The sequence below is a fragment of the Patiria miniata genome, unplaced genomic scaffold, assembly GCF_015706575.1.
Source record: "Patiria miniata isolate m_02_andy unplaced genomic scaffold, ASM1570657v1 HiC_scaffold_7, whole genome shotgun sequence".
In the NCBI taxonomy this organism is placed as follows: domain Eukaryota; kingdom Metazoa; phylum Echinodermata; class Asteroidea; order Valvatida; family Asterinidae; genus Patiria; species Patiria miniata.
Genome location: NW_024037074.1, coordinates 9,163,326 through 9,183,146, shown reverse-complemented (window position 1 = coordinate 9,183,146; position 19,821 = coordinate 9,163,326). Strand labels below are relative to the sequence as shown.

At 39.4% G+C, this 19,821-nt stretch overlaps 2 protein-coding genes across 2 annotated transcripts; one reads left to right on the top strand and one right to left on the bottom strand.

Moving 5' to 3' along the window:
- Positions 1-196: 196 nt before the first annotated feature.
- On the bottom strand, positions 197-2,738 carry LOC119744944 (muscle M-line assembly protein unc-89-like). Its single transcript, XM_038221167.1, has 2 exons — positions 2,377-2,738; positions 197-1,648 (listed from the first exon to the last, which is right to left on the bottom strand). The coding sequence occupies exons 1-2, from the start codon at positions 2,446-2,448 to the stop codon at positions 197-199; spliced, it is 1,524 nt and encodes a 507-aa protein (XP_038077095.1). The 5' UTR covers positions 2,449-2,738.
- A 1,286-nt stretch (positions 2,739-4,024) lies between these two features.
- Positions 4,025-19,557, top strand: LOC119744808 (delta-1-pyrroline-5-carboxylate dehydrogenase, mitochondrial-like). The gene is made up of 14 exons (XM_038220955.1): positions 4,025-4,202; positions 9,919-10,003; positions 11,250-11,342; positions 12,709-12,756; positions 13,207-13,362; positions 13,806-14,030; positions 14,840-15,027; positions 15,515-15,588; positions 15,897-16,093; positions 16,618-16,662; positions 16,973-17,058; positions 17,575-17,763; positions 18,526-18,644; positions 19,239-19,557. The coding sequence occupies exons 1-14, from the start codon at positions 4,162-4,164 to the stop codon at positions 19,352-19,354; spliced, it is 1,662 nt and encodes a 553-aa protein (XP_038076883.1). The 5' UTR covers positions 4,025-4,161; the 3' UTR covers positions 19,355-19,557.
- Positions 19,558-19,821: the final 264 nt, after the last annotated feature.

The window sequence follows — 19,821 nt, the reverse complement described above, 5'->3', positions numbered from 1 at the left end:
AGTTGTTCAGTCCTTGAATACAGTTAATGTAATAGAGTCGCTGGTTTTAGTGAACAGGAAAAACACACACAATGAAATAATTGTGTTTGACAAATACAAGTTAATACATATCTTGAAAATATGTAAAACCCATTTTTTTTGTGCCACTCTTACGAAACACCAAGATTATTCAAGCCTTGCTTTTTTTGACACAAGGCTATTCTTTATTTCTGATCTCATACACCCACTCCCACAGCCTGGCTTGTTTCAGGTACTCCTCTAAAGATATTTCAGTTGGCTTTTTTACCTCAAAATCAGGACTAGTCTTGGACTCGACGGGTAGGCCAGTTGGTTCTTTAACCTCAAAGTCAGGACCAGTCTTAGACTCAACAGGTAGGGGAGTGGGTTCCTTAACCTCAAAGTCAGGACCAGTCTTGGACTCGACAGGCAGGGCAGTTGGTTCCTTCACCTCAAAGTCAGGACCAGTCTTGGACTCAACGGGCAGGGCAGTTGGTTCCTTAACCTCGAAGTCTGGACCAGTCTTGGACTCAACAGGCAGGGCAGTTGGTTTCTTAACCTCAAAGTCAGGACCAGTCTTGGACTGAACAGGCAGGGCAGTTGGTTCCTTCACCTCAAAGTCAGGACCAGTCTTGGACTCAACAGGCAGGGCAGTTGGTTCCTTAACCTCAAAGTCTGGACCAGTCTCTGACTCAACAGGCAGGGCATTTGGTTCTTTCACCTCAAAGTCTGGACCAGTCTCTGACTCAACAGGTAAGGCAGTGGGTTCCTTCACCTCAAAGTCAGGACCAGTCTTTGACTCAACGGGCAGGGCAGTTGGTTCCTTAACCTCAAAGTCTGGACCAGTCTTTGACTCAACAGGCAAGGCAGTGGGTTCCTTCACCTCAAAGTCTGGACCAGTCTTTGACTCAACAGGCAGGGCAGTTGGTTCCTTAACCTCAAAGTCAGGACCAGTCTTTGACTCAACGGGCAGGGCAGTTGGTTCCTTAACCTCAAAGTCTGGACCAGTCTTGGACTCGACAGGCAGGGCAGTTGGTTCCTTCACCTCAAAGTCTGGACCAGTCTTTGACTCAACGGGCAGGGCAGTTGGTTCCTTAACCTCAAAGTCAGGACCAGTCTTTGACTCGACAGGCAGGGCAGTTGGTTCCTTCACCTCAAAGTCAGGACCAGTCTTGGACTGAACAGGCAGGGCAGTTGGTTCCTTCACCTCAAAGTCAGGACCAGTCTTTGACTCAACAGGCAGGGCAGTTGGTTCCTTAACCTCAAAGTCAGGACCAGTCTTGGACTCGACAGGCAGGGCAGTTGGTTCTTTCACCTCAAAGTCAGGACCAGTCTTGGACTCGACAGGCAGGGCAGTTGGTTCTTTCACCTCAAAGTCAGGACCAGCCTTGGACTCGACAGGCAGGGCAGTTGGTTCTTTCACCTCAAAGTCAGGACCAGTCTTTGACTCAACAGGCAGGGCAGTTGGTTCTTTCACCTCAAAGTCATGACCAGTCTTGGACTCGACAGGCAAGGCAGTTGGTTCCTTAACCTCAAAGTCAGGACCAGTCTTTGACTCAACAGGCAGGGCAGTTGGTTCCTTCACCTCAAAATCAGGACCAGTCTTGGACTCAACAGGCAGGGCAGTTTGTTCTCTAAGCCCAAATACAATCTATGTTGATAACAAAAAATAAAAAGAAAGGGGACGTGGAGGGAATAAATACAATCAAAAAGGAAACAATAATTTGCTTTGTTTATCTTTAAGCATTGTGTATATTGTACCATCTGCAACAAGCATGCCTGCCTTTAAACTGACGTTCGAATTAGGAAATGCCCTCCATATTTGCCAAATGACAAGAATGGATACATGCAGACATTCTTAGGTCGTTTTTACTTCGCTTGTTACATAAAATCCCTTTGTTTAAAAGTACATGGGAACATTTGCTCCGTGTGCATTTTCTGTTTCGTTTGAAGCAACAAAATTGCTCTCAATCTTAAGAAGGGTGCATAACAACTAAGTTGTTGAACTTTCAGCTCAGTGGATACTATACATTTGGAGAGAATAGAGAAAACGCATGCACAATTTGCGGGAATATGGGGCATCGTAACTGGATGCCGTTACTAACGCACACACACACAAGTCTTAGGGGCACATTTTTCTTTAAAAACCTGAGGCTTTTGCAATGTTGTCCCATGATGGGGGAATTGGGAAGTGTGATACCTTCCCCATTTGTTCGTCTCAGGCGAAGTAAATTAAATAGAAACTTCCGATAAAATTAAAAATTTGTTTTAAAAAATGCAACGATATACTCAGCCCATATATAAACGCAGCTTTCTGAAACCGTGATGGAGCCCAGTCCTATGGTTCGCCAAAATCGTCTTTAAAAGAGTTCAACTTACCGGTTTGCCCGATGCTAGGACGCAAAGATAGAGAATAGTTGCCATGACAACCACTTTGCAAAACAACTTCATCTCCGCAGCTTTTTTTTTTGGTCCGAGAACGGTCAAAGAATATCGGAACCACTTTTGAGAATGTCTGTTTGAATATTCCCTAAAGGAATAAATGATTTTTACAGCCGTTTTGCCGTGACAAAATAGTTTGTGACTGTCATTATTAATCAACCTTGATTAATGAGACTGAAGTAGGAAGTTATAATGTGCAGTAATTTTATGATTTAGTGTGAGACGATAATTATAGAAGTTAGACTCATGTACCATTCGCTTATAACTGCTGCCGTGTATTTCCAGGCATTGGCGAGATGCCTGTACCTCACGAAACGGCTCGCACGGAGATTGGTCATTATACCAGTCTTTGTACGAGAATGCAGGAAATACGTCTAGATGTCGGGATATTAAATTTGGAGACTCTTCAAAATAAATTACTTCCGTTTTTGCTGGTATGCGGCAGACCAGTTTTTTTTTAACAACTGAACTTATTGCTGACTATCGAATTTTGGATTGTTTCGCATTGGTTTGAACTTTAATCCAAAGCAATTAGCTGCACTTTGTTCATTAGCATAAGAATTAAAATATGGATCGTGTTAATTAATATGTCTGGTAAGCTTCATCAGGGAACAAAGCAAGATTAAAAAAAAATGTCCCGGCGTCATGCTTCCTTGCGTTCTGCGTTAATGGAAACATTTTGGGTCATATCGGCGCGATAACGCGAGCACGGGGCGCTCTTTCTGTACCTAAATCCCGTGCATGCTTGGCTGATCGTTTGGTACTTTAGTATAAAATGTGTCAGTCATTTTTAGTATTTTGAATGTCCATTTATGCTTAAAAAGGCCTATTTTTATGTTTAAAAACAGCCTATTTTGCAATAGAAAAAAAATCCGAGTCTCACTTTTGAAGCCCGTTGCATTTCTTCGTAACGTTATTTAGACCACGGCGACAGACCTACATGTATATATCCATATGATATGATAATTATGAGTGAGTGATCGCGATCACTATATCGATCTAGAGACGTCATCACGACATCGACACCCATACCATTTCTCCGGATCGCATGTTGTGGATAGCCATCCCATGTTCTTATTCCTCCATGGCCATCCATACCTCGACAACGTCCACAAAATGGGTTGATTTCATTGGCTATTTTCTTATTTCCGCTTGATAATTTTGCAGGTTATTAGTATGCATTGTTCGTTCGTGTCATTTCACGTACAGACTGCAGTATTGCCGCTTGTGAATAATTAATTAGATAAATTTACTGAGCAGCCATTGGCTGGTTGGGATGACACACCCCTACCACGCCTTCAGATTATTAGTCTCGCGTCGAAACGAACCACTTTCCAAGAAATTGAAGTAAATAAACAGGAGTATGACATCAAACTTATCGAGGATAGTAGAATTAAAGGACATAAGCAACTATAACTTTACCGAAAAATGTTGCAAATTAACCACGGAGCTATAAAAAGGGCCCCATGGATTAAAATTCAGCAAACATACACCCACACAAAGGGCGCCCTCGTGCGACCACAGCTACGAGAATAGGCAGGCGCCCATTTATGTCGTATTCTACAGATGAGTTATAAGGAGTTTCAAAAGACAATAGAGGACACAGGATATCAGACTTTAAAGCTTGCGTCGAATTTGCCGTCGATTTTTGCGAGTATCGTGACACTTTATCATTTCATTCATGTAAATGAAGGTCTGCACATCATAACAAAAGACAGCAAAATGTTGAGAACAAGGGTGTTTCTTCAGAGAGCATACCAAGGGTGAGTTACATGAATTGCATGCAATTTATTTATGGCCTTTTCTTTGCGTAGAAAATTGGATAATTTTGTTACGCTCTTCACTTCGCGCGTCACCGCGCTGCGTGTACATGTGCACATTGGAAATTGACGGGGTAATCAGGTGATTCTATCGCGTGATTTATGGTGTGTTTACACATGAAGAGTTCATGCGCAAAAACCGACAAACGCCATTCGATCTGAAAATAAACCATGACTACCATTATAAAGTCCGTGGCGCCCTCTATCTGATCATCCAATCTGTTTCGTTGCAAATGCCGTTATGCCCTACGTAAAATGCATTGCAATTCCTTGTTTGGTTTCAGAAACCGACATGCGCCAGTCTACGTTTTTCGCAAAAGCCGACAATTCCATTCAGCCAATCAGCGCACCATAATTTAGTCAGGTGATCCATGATGGCGGCGCCCGTGTTCACACTGTAAGTGCGGTGTTCACTCTCGCTTCACGCTAAAATATCCGCATATTTCATCGAAAATTCGGCTATAATAATGGAGGACTTTGATGATATGGATGAGGCAGTGGTGCTTTCGCCAATTGGGCGTAAAAAGAGGAACAATTCACGCAATTCTGTGCGCTCCATTGCAAAAAAATCGCGTCATAGTGGTGATGGAAAAATCGCTAGCATTTCGTGTGCACATAATGTACGTAACGTGTGCATGGCAACTTCCCTCTCCAATGAAGATCTAACCTATGCACATAATCAGCTTTACTCGACTGTAGACAAAGTTAAACAGGATGCCACCCTGCTTTCTCACATGGATATCAATAAATGTGTGCGGAGGCGACTCAAGGTAGATGATGTTGACAGGAGGAATGCCAGGGAAGTTTCAGTAAAGTACTTCACTTTGACTGTAAACAAGGAGAAAGTGCCACTGTGCAAGGCCTCATTCATGAGCATTTTCGGTAAGTATGTTATAAATCAGTACCCAGTATAGTACCCTTGGTCACAAATCTCATAAATATTTTTAAAAAAAAATTAAAATAGAAATGGCCCCAGTCAGTGTCGTAGGCTGTATTAAGGTCATTTTGATTGGGGGGGGGGGGGGATTTTTTTTTTGAAAAGGGCACTTGCACATCCGTGCTGAAATGTTGACACGTTTTTTTTCTCCGGACACTTGGCCTGCATAAAATTGGTGGGGGGGGTACCATTTGTCGATGGGGGCGCTGTTTAAAACTATTTCACTGTTCTATATTGACTTGGCGAGTTGCTCAGAATGTATGTCATGAACTTAAAATAAGTTAAAAAAAAAATCTGCTGGAGCCTTCTCCCCCGCTGAAGCTCGCACGTTTGTGTGAGCCCCCCCCCCCCCCTAAAATTCATTGGTTATCCCCATGGTGGGTAGTAGACTGCAAATGGAATGATAGCACACATCTTAGTGTTTTTTTTATTATATGCCCCAATCTTGTCATTTTTTTTTCTTATTAGCCCTTTTATTCTATTGTTTCAGGTGTCAAGAAAGATCGGTTGTCGAACATTGCCAAATATTGGTTCGATAATGGAATTTCGAGGCCAGAAAATCGTGGAGGTGCCCGAAATGTGGAGAGGAACCTTGCCAGGAAGCGTGCAATTCAAGACCACATCACAACGTTCACCTGTCGTGCTAGTCATTATGCTCGCCGTGGTACACCTGGCCGGAAATACTTGCCAACTGACCTGAGTGTCAAGAGGATGCACCAGCTGTTCAAGGATCAGAATCACGAACAGGTATCATACGCACTATACTACAGTGTTTTTGTGTATGATTTCAACTTGGCCTTTGGTCATCCCGCTGTGGACATCTGCAGTGAATGCTTGAAGTTCAAGCTGCAACTGAAGGATCAATCCATCACGGATGAAAAGAAACGGGATTGTACGGCCATGTACATTCTTCACAGGCGTCGCGCGAGAAGATTCTATGACAGTTTAAACAATGTTGAGGATTCATTCACCGTTTGTTTTGACATCATGGAGAATCTAGTACTGCCAAAGTCCCCAATCGGACAAACCTTCTATTCGCGGCAGCTCTATCTCTATGTTTTTGGTGTCGTTCATCACTGCGGCCGAGGAAATCCACAGGGAAAAGATGACATTCATCTGTACGTCTGGCTAGAAAGCCAGAACCGCAAGGACAGCAACATGGTGGCTTCAGCCTTAAACCACTTTTTCATTTCTGTTGTGGGGGATGAGTTGAAAAGGTATCAAAGGTTGCGCTTGTTTTCAGACTCCTGCTTTGGCCAAAACAAAAACATCAATGTTTTGGCGATGCTGGCTGCTATGCGAAAACAGAAGTTTCCGCAGCTGAGCATCGAATACACATTTCCTGTCCGCGGCCACAGTTTTCTGCCAGCGGATCGGGCATTCGGGAGGATCGAGCAGGACATCAGGAAACAGAATACGATTCTCCTTCCTGATGATTACGTTGCCATTCTAGCCAAACATGGTAACGTACACGTGTACGGTAAAGACTGGAAGTGTCGCGATTTCAAGGCAGCAGTAAAAGCCCATTGCAAGTCCAAGCGATCCTTCAAGATCAGTAACGCCAAGGTCCTACGCATTAATTCGGATCAAGTCGGCTTCAAGCAGGTGTATGGCGGTGACTTCTGTGAGCACGTTATTCTCAAGAAGGGCAAGAATTGGGGAGAGTTCAAGCCAGCCGACACTCTCATGGTCAACTGCGTGAAGCCTGCCAAGAAACGTGACGTCCTCAAACTTATTGATGAGATTGGTGCTCCTGACAATGTCTGCGACTTCTATAACAATGCCTTCGCTGATGTGGGTCAGCATGACATTGGCAAACAGGACCTTGAGGAGAGCAGTGATGAGGACTGAGCAGTCAATAACTCAGAATGATAGTTTGCTTGCTGAGACTCAAATGTAATCAAACAACCATTTTAAATTTGATGGTCATTGGGTTTTTTGTGATGGCCATGTGATTTTTTTCATCACTGCACTCGAAAGCACTGAGAACACAGTGTTAATTATCGGAATTTAAGGATTTTAATAATATTCGCCAGGAAGGCAAATCCTTATTAATTTGATGTTCATTAGGTTTAAAGCAAATTGTTTCTCTGGTAGCAAGCAAACTATCATTTTGTATACTGCTTGAAACAAACTTTGCTGATCCAGTGAAATGTAATCAAACCGATCCATTCGATTCAGTGCTGGGATTGTGAACAAAATAATGAATCTTTTCCACTGTCTTTATAAAGTTTGAAATGCGGTATAGAATATTCTAATAATAATAATAATCGATGCTTATATAGCGCTTTATCACCAACAGTATCAAAGCGCTTCATATTATTACCTGGTCATTGGACCCACGAAACATTCCAAACACTATCTCAGCTCCCTGGGGAGTATACAGCTCACGTTTGTTTATGGTGTAAAATAATCGAGGATTTTCTTTTGTTCCTCTTCCCTTTTCCTTTGTTTGTACATCAACTTTTTCGCAACAGCTCTAATTGGTTTTGTACACGTTTTTCAACTCGATTTGGTTTTTGACCTCGATTCACTGATGATGCACGTGTGTGTCCTCGATTTACAGTCGAGTCTCGTTATTACAAACTCGTTCGGACCTAGCCAAATTGTTTGTTATATCAGAAGTTTGTCTTAAGAGGAACATCAGTCCCATTCATTGTGCACATAAATGCACAGTCGGGACCAAGGCCTTATGTTTGTTATAACCAGAATTTTGTATTAACAGAGTTTGTACTAACAAGAGTCGACTGTACATCATAAACATGCGCACACTCTGGCACAGCAAAGTACAGCACAACAATGTTGATGACATTAGGCCAAACATGTTCTTGTTTGAATGGATTGCAACAGAGTCCACACCCGCAAATCATGAAGTCGGTGATTCCCATCCATTCCTCCTGGTCTGAAAAATAACCGAAATCTGAACAAAAACCACTAGTCAATACCTGGATTGTTTTATAATATGAAATTTATTTGTTTTAGTGCCCAGCAAAGTCCTGGCATGATTAGCGGTTTTGTTCAATGTATGATTGACAATCATCCTTTTTTCCGAAGCGAATCCGAAAAAGAGAAGGGTGGAATCTCGATGTAGGCTGGTTGAGAATCTTGGCCAAGACAATCCAGTCGTATGCATGATTGTTGGTCCAACTTTGTAGATTGATTAATACTCATTTATCTTGAATCTTTAACAACAGTCACAATACTTGCCATTTTTAACATGTTTATGTACTTTAAAACAAATTTTGGATTTGTCTGGTTTTGAAAAAAAACCTGCTAAGTGGATTTGTCTGTTTTTGCCACCAAACAGAATAAAAAAAACATGTTTTCAATGTTTTTGAATAAATTTAGATTTTTGAAATTTTGTCCTATATTTACTTGACTTGGATGGATTCAGAACTACCCTATATGGAATTGATAGGTTTAACCTGGAGAGCAAAGCAAAAAAAACATCTTTTAAAGACAATGACCAATTTGGATTTGTCTGTTTTTGCATCTGAACTCTTCACATGTACTTTGCACACAGTGCAAAAGTTGCATAGACATTGCAGGAAAAATATTCTGATACCATAACATAGCCATTTGATTTAAGGCGCAGACTGAGCCTTGTGGAAAGATTCCCATAATTTGGCCATCACAGTCACTAATTTTTCCCCTGCCTCAGTGACCTATCACTTTTTTTTATCAGCCATCAGAAAGTGAAAATAGGCTAGTAAAAAAGTGAAATTTAGCAGGGAAAATATTGAAGTATTTACTGCGAAAACACTTAGGCCTACTTAGAATTTTTCAGACCAGTCTCGATCATAGGGTTTGTGCACAGGGTGACAAGTGATGGCCAGATATGGGAATCTTTCCAGCCTCATTTTATATCAATCAGCCTGTGCCTACCTCATCAGGAATTCACATGTAACATGTCAATTCCTTCACATGTAACATGTGAATTCCTTCACATGTAACATGTGAATTCCTGATGAGCTTGTTAAGCTGGAGTTACTCAAGCTACATGTGCCCTATTTACAATGGGTTGGGTCAGTGTATTTTTTTAATTTACAGACATTACAAACATTGACAAAAGCACATGCCATTGCGGTAGCTTGAGTACATTTTTAGCTATGAATATGAGCATGTCAGCTGGAGTTACTCAAGCTACCAATTCGGCATGATTGCCAAATAAGATTTTGTATAATTTGTGCATGAATGCCAATGCAATGCATTGGCAATGATAAACATGATATTGTCAATGTTGATAAGAATTTTTTTCTGTTGATATTTTGGGAAGGAAAAGTAATTAGAATGCAAAGAAAAATTGTTGCAACCTGATGCCACTTCCGCAATTGTGCACAGCTACATGTACAAAGTGTATGGAGAGTCAAGTACATTTTCTAAGTAGGCCTATTTCCTAACAAAATTGGCAAAGTTTCTCAGTCCCAGATTCATGTCTTATCATTTTTGCAATGACTGTCCTTTGTATCTGTAGCATACTGCAAGGAAACTCCACTATGGGATATACGGTTGCAGGCACGTATTTTTTTTCATTTGAGAAACATCCTGCTGATATACGATGTAGGACTGAAACCTCACACCCTGAAACCCATATTAAATTAATGCCTATACTACAAGCTTCATATTTTGCATTATGTACATGGGATATTATAACTATGTACAGCATTCACATTCATAGTGTGCGAGGAGTTCAAATGCAATAGTTTGTTTTGTTTGATACAGTGTGCGGTGTCTGTCATTCAAAGCTCAGAATGAACCAATCAAGCAATACGCCAAAGATTCACCAGAGAGAAAGCTAACAGAAGAGGTAAGGCCTCCATCTACAAACCTACACAAGTCATTGCTTCTTTATCTTTCAATGGGATTTTCTCACTTTTTCCAATCATCCTTATCATTTCAGAATGAAATGTTTGATGTTAAACTAAAGGTAAATTTCATTGACTCCAATCTGTAGCTTAATTAAAGGGAATGTACATTATTGGCTTTTGCTGTAATTTTCAGAAATGGACTATTTTGAGGGATTAGTATAACAGATCAAATATTGTTACACTGACATGTTTGAAGTTTTGTGTAAGAAAAAACTGGAAAAACCAAGAAAAACAAAAATGTTCAAGTAGTCTGGTTCCCTGACTTCACTAAAGATGAAATGGACTAATTTATAGATGCCGGAAAATTGTAAGGTAATGGAACCAGTCTAACTGGCCTGCACCCGTTCATGAACATGTAACCAATAGCAAACACAGTTTGGACTGTTGGTAAATTTGGAGCAGTAGTTGAAAAATAGTTAGGTTTTTGCCACGGTGGTCGGCTGACCACCGTTGGAAATTTATACAAAATACCACTTATCTTGAAAATGACTTCACACATGGTGCCATATTTTTACAGGATGATTTAGATTGTAATTTACCAACATCCTAGTAAGGTATGTCGTAAAAAATTGGTAGGTTTGTTTTTCGATGTTTGCAAATGTTGTATATTCCCTTTAAGTAATTGCATCATTCATTGTACAAGTGTCATGCTACCTTTGTTCCAGAGAATGCAGACCAAAACTGAATGATTGCCCCTGAAACTTGCCCTGCATTCTGGACGGTATTAAAACATATGGGGTAGTGGTTTTGGTTCATGATATACAATGTACACACTGGTCTTTAATGGTTTGTTTTGAACACCTGGATTTCAAAAGCACAATAAACAACATCTGTACAAACTAAATGAGTATTGAAAATGGGGATTGGTTTTGAATGTGCCCTAGGAGATAGCAATTTGCTACAGTGCCATGTGCATCATGCACATGGCATTTGTATGAATCAAAGCACGAGCATTTCCTGCCGTTCATATCCACGATATCCTGGCAAATTCCTTTCACGTTACTATAGGGGAAGTTTGTTCCAGTTTCATGTTCTGTATGCTGTGCACACATGTTTTTGCATCAGAATTACATGCCAAACTGATAGACATGATGCAGATGCTGTACACTTTAATTTTTTTTTCAGCTCAGGAATAACTAATACATTTGCATAATTCTTTGAATTGTTCTGGTTAACTTCTTGTAGGCACTGAATAGGCTGGGCAGTACAGTTCTTGATGTGCCTTGTGTTATTGGTGGGGAACATATCTTCACCGATGATGTCCGGACTGAAGTTGCTGTAAGTAAAGGTTTCTGAAATGATAGCAGTTTCTTTTGGATCCTCCGTAGTATCAATTGTGTTGGGGAAGAGTTTCCTTAATTTGTTTGCTGTCACAAAATATCACCGCTAACATAAATAAATGGGTCCACTTATTAAAATTATGGCTTAAAAGTTTCACCCTGGCGGTAAAAATTCCATGCTCTGTAACGTATGTGCAATATAAAAGAACTGACCATACTTCAAACTATGATTTAATCATATGAAGTTGAACAATTATTATTTTATTATCCTTTAAATGATGTGTTGTTTATGATAAATTTCACTTTATCAATACATAATTATTTAGTTTGTAGGCCTACAGATGAGCTACATTGTACATGCTGTACATGCGGTCAAATAAGTCAATACAAAGTGTGCACATTGACGTATGTTACTAACACTTATAGGTACATGTATGGTTTCCTCTAGTGCAGGGTGTTGTTACATTAAAATTGTAGATAAATTAAACATTTATTCGTTGAGGATGTAGTACAAATAAACTCACAAATTCAGTTAATGGATTGCATAAAAATATGACCCAGCTTGTTTTAAATACAATCGATAATTCTGTGCTACGTGTATCTTGTACAAAGAAGATCTAGTTTGCTTTTTTGGACTTCCAATATTGTTGAATTTTGGGCTATAATGCATTGCATTTTGATGCATTTATAGATGGAAGCATGCAAATTGTTTGCTCTATATACGCGGTGTAGCCATATGTTTACATTTTTGTTCTGTGACCCAAACACCTGTTTCTGTTGATAATTAACTAGCATTTTCAAATTATCCGACAAGAAACTATCTGTATAGTTGTGTAGTTGTGAGCCAAATTTTTCACTATCAATAATCGGGCACACAGAGACCAGGATGCATTGGCAAATGTACCTTAATTAATAGAACACAGGGTGTGAGCAGCGTTACACAAAAGCCCTGTAAACAAAATAAAAAAAACAAAAATTACAACGAAAATCGTAAAAAAAATAAAAAAATGTAATCACTTAAAAATTACATTTTAACAACTACTCATTTACTGATCAATCAGTTTTAAAGTACTACATGAATGCAAAACGTGACTTCAGTAAACCGGATACATGATCTCAGAGAAAAAGGGGAGAACGTTGAGTCAATTTTTACTGGCCAAATATTCTGATACTGTATCAACGTCACAAAAACACCAGCTAAAACAGTTCAAGTATTTCACTGAGACATGTACATGTATCCTCTACCACGGGCCAAAGGTTCTGGCATACTCTTTTCCATCAATATTCCAGCCAAAATGGTAGTAGCTACATGTGCATGTGTACTGTATATTATTGACTGTTCTTTTGTGTTTTCCCATTTCCAGCCGTTTGACCACAGCCATAAATTGGCCTCAGTGCATTATGGAAACAAGGTAATGTCAATGCTCAGGTTTGTTTGGTGAAGTGTGCTTACTCACCACAGTGACCTCAAGGTCATAACAGTGACCTTACGTCACCTATGAGTACAAATTGTTACATTTGCTCAACTATTCTATGGTCAAGTATTCTGTTCTTTTAACATCTGTTTTGTATGCAGCAGAGTTTCTAGTTGTTACAAACTGGCTTCACCTAAACTCTTTATTTACTGTGTTTTCAAATACTGGACCTCAGTGATGTTACATGTTGTTTTGATGTTGAATCAGGAACCGATCAATTAATATATAATTTCTTCCTTTTTTCTTAAACTGAGAAGTGGATCAACTGATATTTGATAAGCCTTTTTTTTTAATTGTTGACATCGAGGTTGATCAGCCAATAACTGTTTTCCTCATTTGTTGAGGAGTTGATTAGCTGACAGACATTTTGTTGATTTGTTGACCTAGGAGTTGATCAACAAAGCCATCAATGCAGCATTATCTGTCAGGTCCGACTGGGAAGCAAAGCCTCTTGAGGACAGAGTTCAGATCTTCCTGAAGGCTGCTGATCTGATCTCCAATAAATACCGAGCGGATCTTGTGGCTGCTGTCATGCTGGGACAGGTTGGAAGTCACAAATTTAACAAGTTCATTTTAACTTTATTCCATCATTATTTGTTAACAAATATCTTAATTAAGACAAGTTTCTTGGTACAAGGGTTCTTAAATAACAGTATTGACAACCAATTTTCATACCCAAATTCCAATTTGTCTTTACGTTCAGTTTACTTCTGAAAAAAAAAAAATGCATGAATACAATGTTTCAAGCACAGTATGCAGGGTACTTTGGAAGCATTTGTAAGACTAAACTTTCAGAAAGACTGGTTCCCACTTGTTGCAATAGCAAATACCAATGTGAATTTGTGACTTACTGGCAACAAGTTGCACTAAGAACACATTTCAACTCAGTGAATTGTTTTCTGCAAGTGTTTTGTGATGTCAAATATGCTTCACATTTGCACTTGCATGAAGTATGAAGCAGTCTGGTTATCCTCCTTGATTTGTAGGCCAAGACAGCTTTCCAAGCTGAGTTGGATGTCGTCTGTGAGCTGGCTGATTTCTATCGCTTCCATGGCCAGTACGCTCTAGATCTGGCCAACGTTCAACCTATCAGTACAGATGAGAGTAGTAACACAATGCTGTATCGTGGTCTGGAGGGATTCGTGGCTGCAATCTCACCATTCAACTTTACAGCTATCGGAGGGAACTTGGCTGGCACTCCAGCTATGATGGTGAGAAGTTGACCTAGTCCACTAAAAAGTCTCCAACTTATTGGATGTCTGGACTATGTCTAGTCCATTTTAAATGTTTTATTCCAAAGGAGTTGAAAAGCTAGATTAACTACATACGGTGTATTTTTGAAAAGACAACCCAAATATAATTGTCCCAAGGTCACTAAATTATTTGATAAAAGTCCATAAAATGTGACTGAGATAAAAATTCATTTTGTAGATGGAAGTTTTGCTGACATTTAGATACCAATTCCATAAAAATCAGAAGTGGCAATGGCACAAAGATGTCCAAGTTTGGAAAAGAGGCCACAGAAATATCTTTTGTGCATGTGTAAAGAAATATCGAACTACATGAAAACCCTCTTATTCATGGATGCAAGCATTGAATATTGGTGATTGCAATTACAAAATGCTCTTTCAGAGGTCAGTATATATCTGAATTATCCAAGACAGTGATGGTCTTTGCTGTTATTATTATTATTATTTATCAATCATTTCTGGTAGTGAAACCAAGGATTCCTCAAAAGCACCCTAGGCACTGTGACTGGCCAGCCTGAAGAAACCTGTAGAGAGAAGACAACGAAAAGAAATTACAGTTTTAGAGGTGGGAGGAAAACCCGGAAGGATATTCTGGGTGAAACCTATGGAATCAGGCAGGGACTGAAAACCCAATCCATATATTGGCCCAGGCGGGATTCGAACCCATGTCACGGCGGTGGAAGGCCAGGAAAGTACCGCTACGCTAACCAGACTCACCTGTATACAATGATGTTGAAGAAGTCGCTGATTGATTTGTTTGTCATCTGCAGGGTAATACAGTGGTTTGGAAGCCCAGTCCTGCCTGTTGTTTTTCCAGCTACAAAGTCTTTGAGATCCTGAGAGAAGCCGGGGTACCAGACGGAGTGATTAACTTCATCCCTGCTCCAGCGACAGTGTTTGGTGACACCGTTACTGCATCACATGACCTGGCAGCTGTAGCCTTCGTCGGCAGTACAAAGTAACATTTGAAACCAAACACTCGTATCAATGTTACAAGTTTCTTATGTTGAGCAGTCTTACCAGGCATATTGAAAGGTGCTGCCCCCTCCCCTCAGCACTTGCTGGAAATATTTAGAAAAAAAATTGCACCACTCTGGAAAAACTGTATGTCTCGTGGAAAATAAACATGTTAACTTTGCCCAACCCTTTATTTTTGTTCACCTTTTTAAATTTGTCCTAAACCTGAATGTATATCTTGGTGAGACCACTGCCCCTGTTGCAGCTGTATGGAAGTTTTTAACTTGATGAAGTCTCATAATTTACATAAAAGTTTAAAACAAGCAAATAAGAAGGGTTACTACTACACTTTTATCTGCTGAACATGTGCTTTACCTTTTGCCTATGGTGAGCATGATTATCAATTATTAAAAAGGCCAATTATTTGTTAGGTAGAAGAGCGAAATACATTGTTGATAAGGTCATGATTCTTGTCATTCTATTACTAGGACTTTCCAGCGTTTGTGGAAGCAAGTTGGTCAGAACCTTGACAACTACAAAACCTTTCCAAGACTCATCGGAGGTGAGAGATGATAACATCTTATAAATCTTCTCATATAACATCAAGGCTTACCATGCCATGTACAAATCATTTGTTTATCCCTTTCGTCAGGGTTGATCTGGGGAGTCCAACAAAATCCCATAAATGAAAAAAGCAAAGCCTGCTAAAATATTCAAAAAAAAAAAAAATTGATTTCCCTCTGCAGTAAACAAAGTCAAATATAATTCCCCGCTGTTGGATATCTCCGATATCCCAATGCTTAATCTGTAAATGTATTTCCTCTTCCATTGACCTGTTGAGTTGAGAAATGCTTTCATTTTATTCCACAGAATGTGGCGGGAAGAACTACCATTTAATCCACCCCTCAGCGGACATTGACACCGTCGTCAACTGCACCGTCCGTTCTGCCTTTGAGTTTAGCGGTCAGAAATGTTCAGCATGTTCCAGGATGTATGTTCCTGAGACTCTCTGGCCAAAGATCAAAGAAGGAATGATGGAGATTCATAAACAGATTAAAGTTGGTGCTGTAAGTATCAACAATTGAGCTCTTTTCTCAATATCCCGTGAACATTGACAGGCATATAGGATCATTTGCTTTTCGTGCATTTTGTTTGTTTCCAATACTCAAAATCCAAAGAAGAATATTCAAAACCTAAGCTGTGGAAGTATCAGCTCAGTGGATGTTACAATTTTCAAGAAAACAGTGAAACACCATGCACAACCTTTTGATCATGAAACATGACTTCGTCCATAGCACTCTTTATTTCCAGAAATCAGTCAATTGACTGATTGTTGAAATCACCTACATTTCTTGATTTCTTCTAAATGACAGCAAGCCACATGGAATAATTTAGTATCAGTACAATCTTAAATCCAAGTAAGCTTTTTGATCATAATTTGGTAGGTTGCTTTTGGGATAAATGCTAATGGTCCTATATGCATTTAAACACTTTCTTAAAACTTCTTTTAAAAACTCCAAAGATGGACTTGTTCCAGGATTGGTTGGATAGATCACAGTTTTTGATTTCTTCACTTTATTTATATTTTCAGCCTGATGACTACTCCACGTTCTTCTCTGCGGTCATTGATGCTGCGGTAAGGAACGCTTACAATGTTTCTAAGGATATTTAGACGTTATAGCCAGTTATGAATTTCACTTTTTGGAACTACAATTATATTTTACGGGACAATTATAGAAGGAATTTCATCTCTTAAAAATGCCTTCTCCCAAAAAGTAACATTTACAAGTATATCTTTGGAATATTCGAAAATTCAACTCCCAAAATGCCTATGCACGTGGCAATCTTTAGGCAGTGATGTCATTTGAGAGAGATTCATTATATGAAACAGTCCACTAATGAGACAAAACTTATGATATCTGTGTGATTCTTTTTATTTCCTGTAGTCATTCGATAAGATCAAGGGATATCTAGACTACGCCAAGACGTCGCCCAGTATCACAACCTTGGCTGGTGGAAACTGCGACAAAAGGTAGATATCTTAGTCTTGCTCAAATTGTTTCAATAACATTGCATTCTGCTCACCTTGTGTTGTATTTTTGTGACTTAACATTTTTTAGTACAGCGAGCTGATATATGTGTTGAAAATGGCACCCCTATGAAAGACAGTGAGCCGATTTATTAGCTCAAATGTCATACTGCAGAGTTTTATTCCATCTAAATGATACAATTAAGGCAATTAATCCTGTGCTAAGTTCTGTGATCCACTGGTTGGGTGGGTACCATAAAATGTAAAAAAGTAAACTGTTTCTCCCGAATATTTATCCAGAGAAAAATAAGGAAATTTAAGCTGTTCGCAAGGTGGTTCATTTGCAGGCCATAGATTTCCTTTTAATGTTCCTTAAACCAATACAACTTGCCAATTTTGGCATACCATCTAATATTTTTAAATGCACAACGTGCCCGCTACTACCACCACCGTGCTGTCTAATTGTGGCAGCCAGATTAGTCTATAAAACTAGCGGAATTGTTTTGTTTTGTTCTACAGCAAAGGCTACTTCATAGAGCCCACTATCTACGAAACCAACGATCCTAGCGAGAAGTTAATGAGAGAAGAAATCTTTGGTCCGGTCGTCACGGTCTATGTCTACCCTGATGACATGTTTAGTGAGACGGTGGAAATGATCAATAAGACCTCCCCGTACGGATTGACAGGTGCTATCTTTGCCAGAGACAGGTAATGAAATGTCGAGATATTTTTAATTTCAGGTTTCACCCTTCACTATTGTAATATAAGCTCTGTCCATTCAGTGCTGTATGGGAACCTGCAAGAAAACCATTTACAAGCTGACTTGGGATGGACTTGAACCCAGGACCTCCTGATTACTAGTGCAGATGTCTTAGCCACCTGACCAGTGAGCTTGTTAGGGTTAGCTGGTTGACTGAGTATACAGTATATATACAACACAGTGATAAAGGGCTAAACCCAATGTTATTAGTTATCCCACGAGGGCAAGTGGGATACGGGATAATGTGCTGCGTCTGTGTGATTGTGTCTGGCCTTGTAGTACATGGGACGCAGATGTACTACATTTTCTGTGTTCCATGAGTGCAAGTGGAATAACGAATTGTCATCAAGCAAACTAGATGCTCAGTAAAGATGGAACAGACAAGCTGTGCGGGAACTTTACAATGGTTATCCAATAAATGTGTGTGCAGTATGAATAACGTGTGATATGCAGAGTGCGATATGGAACTTTGTAATATGTACAAATGTATAATATCACACTGTTGTTGCCATGGATTGACCAATCAGGATCGAGGATTCAATTTTGCTTGAAGGTAACAAAGATATATCTCCCTGATGCAAAAGTACCTGTTGCAAATTGCTTCAATCAACCTATTTGTTTTCCATTCCTTATCCATTATCAGTGACAATTTGAATGTATGACTGTTACACTGTCCAAATTACATTTCATGAACATATTTTTTGCTACAGCGAAGTGGCGGAAGAAACGGCCAATCTGCTCCGAGACTCTGCTGGTAATTTCTACATCAATGACAAGTCTACTGGATCCGTGGTGGGACAACAGCCGTTTGGTGGAGGAAGATTGTCAGGTAAAACAGCTCCTTCTTTATTAGATTCATCTCTTGTGCTTCGTTGATAAGCATTTTGCTGTAATACTGCATAAGTTTGGCTTAAAGAGATAGTTTAGGGAATAAAATAAATTAGATAAATTGTGTAATCACAGAATAGTGAAGATACGGTGCAGTCTAATTGTTTGAATATTTGAAAAAAAGTAAAACTGCTGCAAACTGCTTACTGACTGGATGGACCTGAAATATATAAATCTTAAAATTAATGTGGCCTGACGTTGCGAACTTAGCAAGTTCTTCTTCAGAGGCTAAAACAGAAATGATGGAGGTACATACATTAACATGGGGGTGCACACAAACATGCAGGGCTGAAAGAAGAAACACAAAAGGAGGATTAGGTGTGAAAGGTGTGGAATATTTATCATTTCCATTTGTTACTTGTCGTTATTTTTCTTTTAAAAATAACCAGACCACCGTTATTTGGTAAAACAAACAGTTCTCACCCAGAGACACATTTAAATTAACATTGATCAACGTTAACCACAATTGACCAGATTTACTACCCGAGTCTTGCTGTACATTTTGTGAGATATGTCTCTTGTCTCCCTCTGCCAGGAACCAATGACAAGGCTGGCGGTTCTCTCTACATCCAACGCTGGGTATCACCGCAATCAGTCAAACAAACACACCAACCAATCACCGACTGGAGGTATCCTAGCATGGAGGTCTAAACATTGTCATAGCAACCCAACATGATTATCACCATGGTTACGGTAGGAACAAAGAAAACGTCTAATCATCTTTAGATTCATCATTTGGGTGATTGTTTAGACTCTTTCTGGTGCAAAAATTACTCAAATGGACGATTATATTTTATTTTATTTTAAAAGAAAATGTGTGCCTTTTTACTTGAGGGGAGTGAACAAAATCAGAACAAAATTTGACAAAATATTCATTGTTTTACCCCAATCTATGTGTAGATATTTGACTTTTAGTATTATTATTATTATTTTTGGGGGGGTCAATTTGGAATCTATTTTTCTTAGTTGTAGAAATTTCATGGATGAAACATCGGAATATAAACAAAGGGTGATGACACTTGAATAGAAAAAAAAATTCTTTTGTTTCTTCATGCTTTCTGTTCGGTGAAATTGAGCCAAATTCATAACTTTTTCATTTTGACCACTCCAAAAGTGCT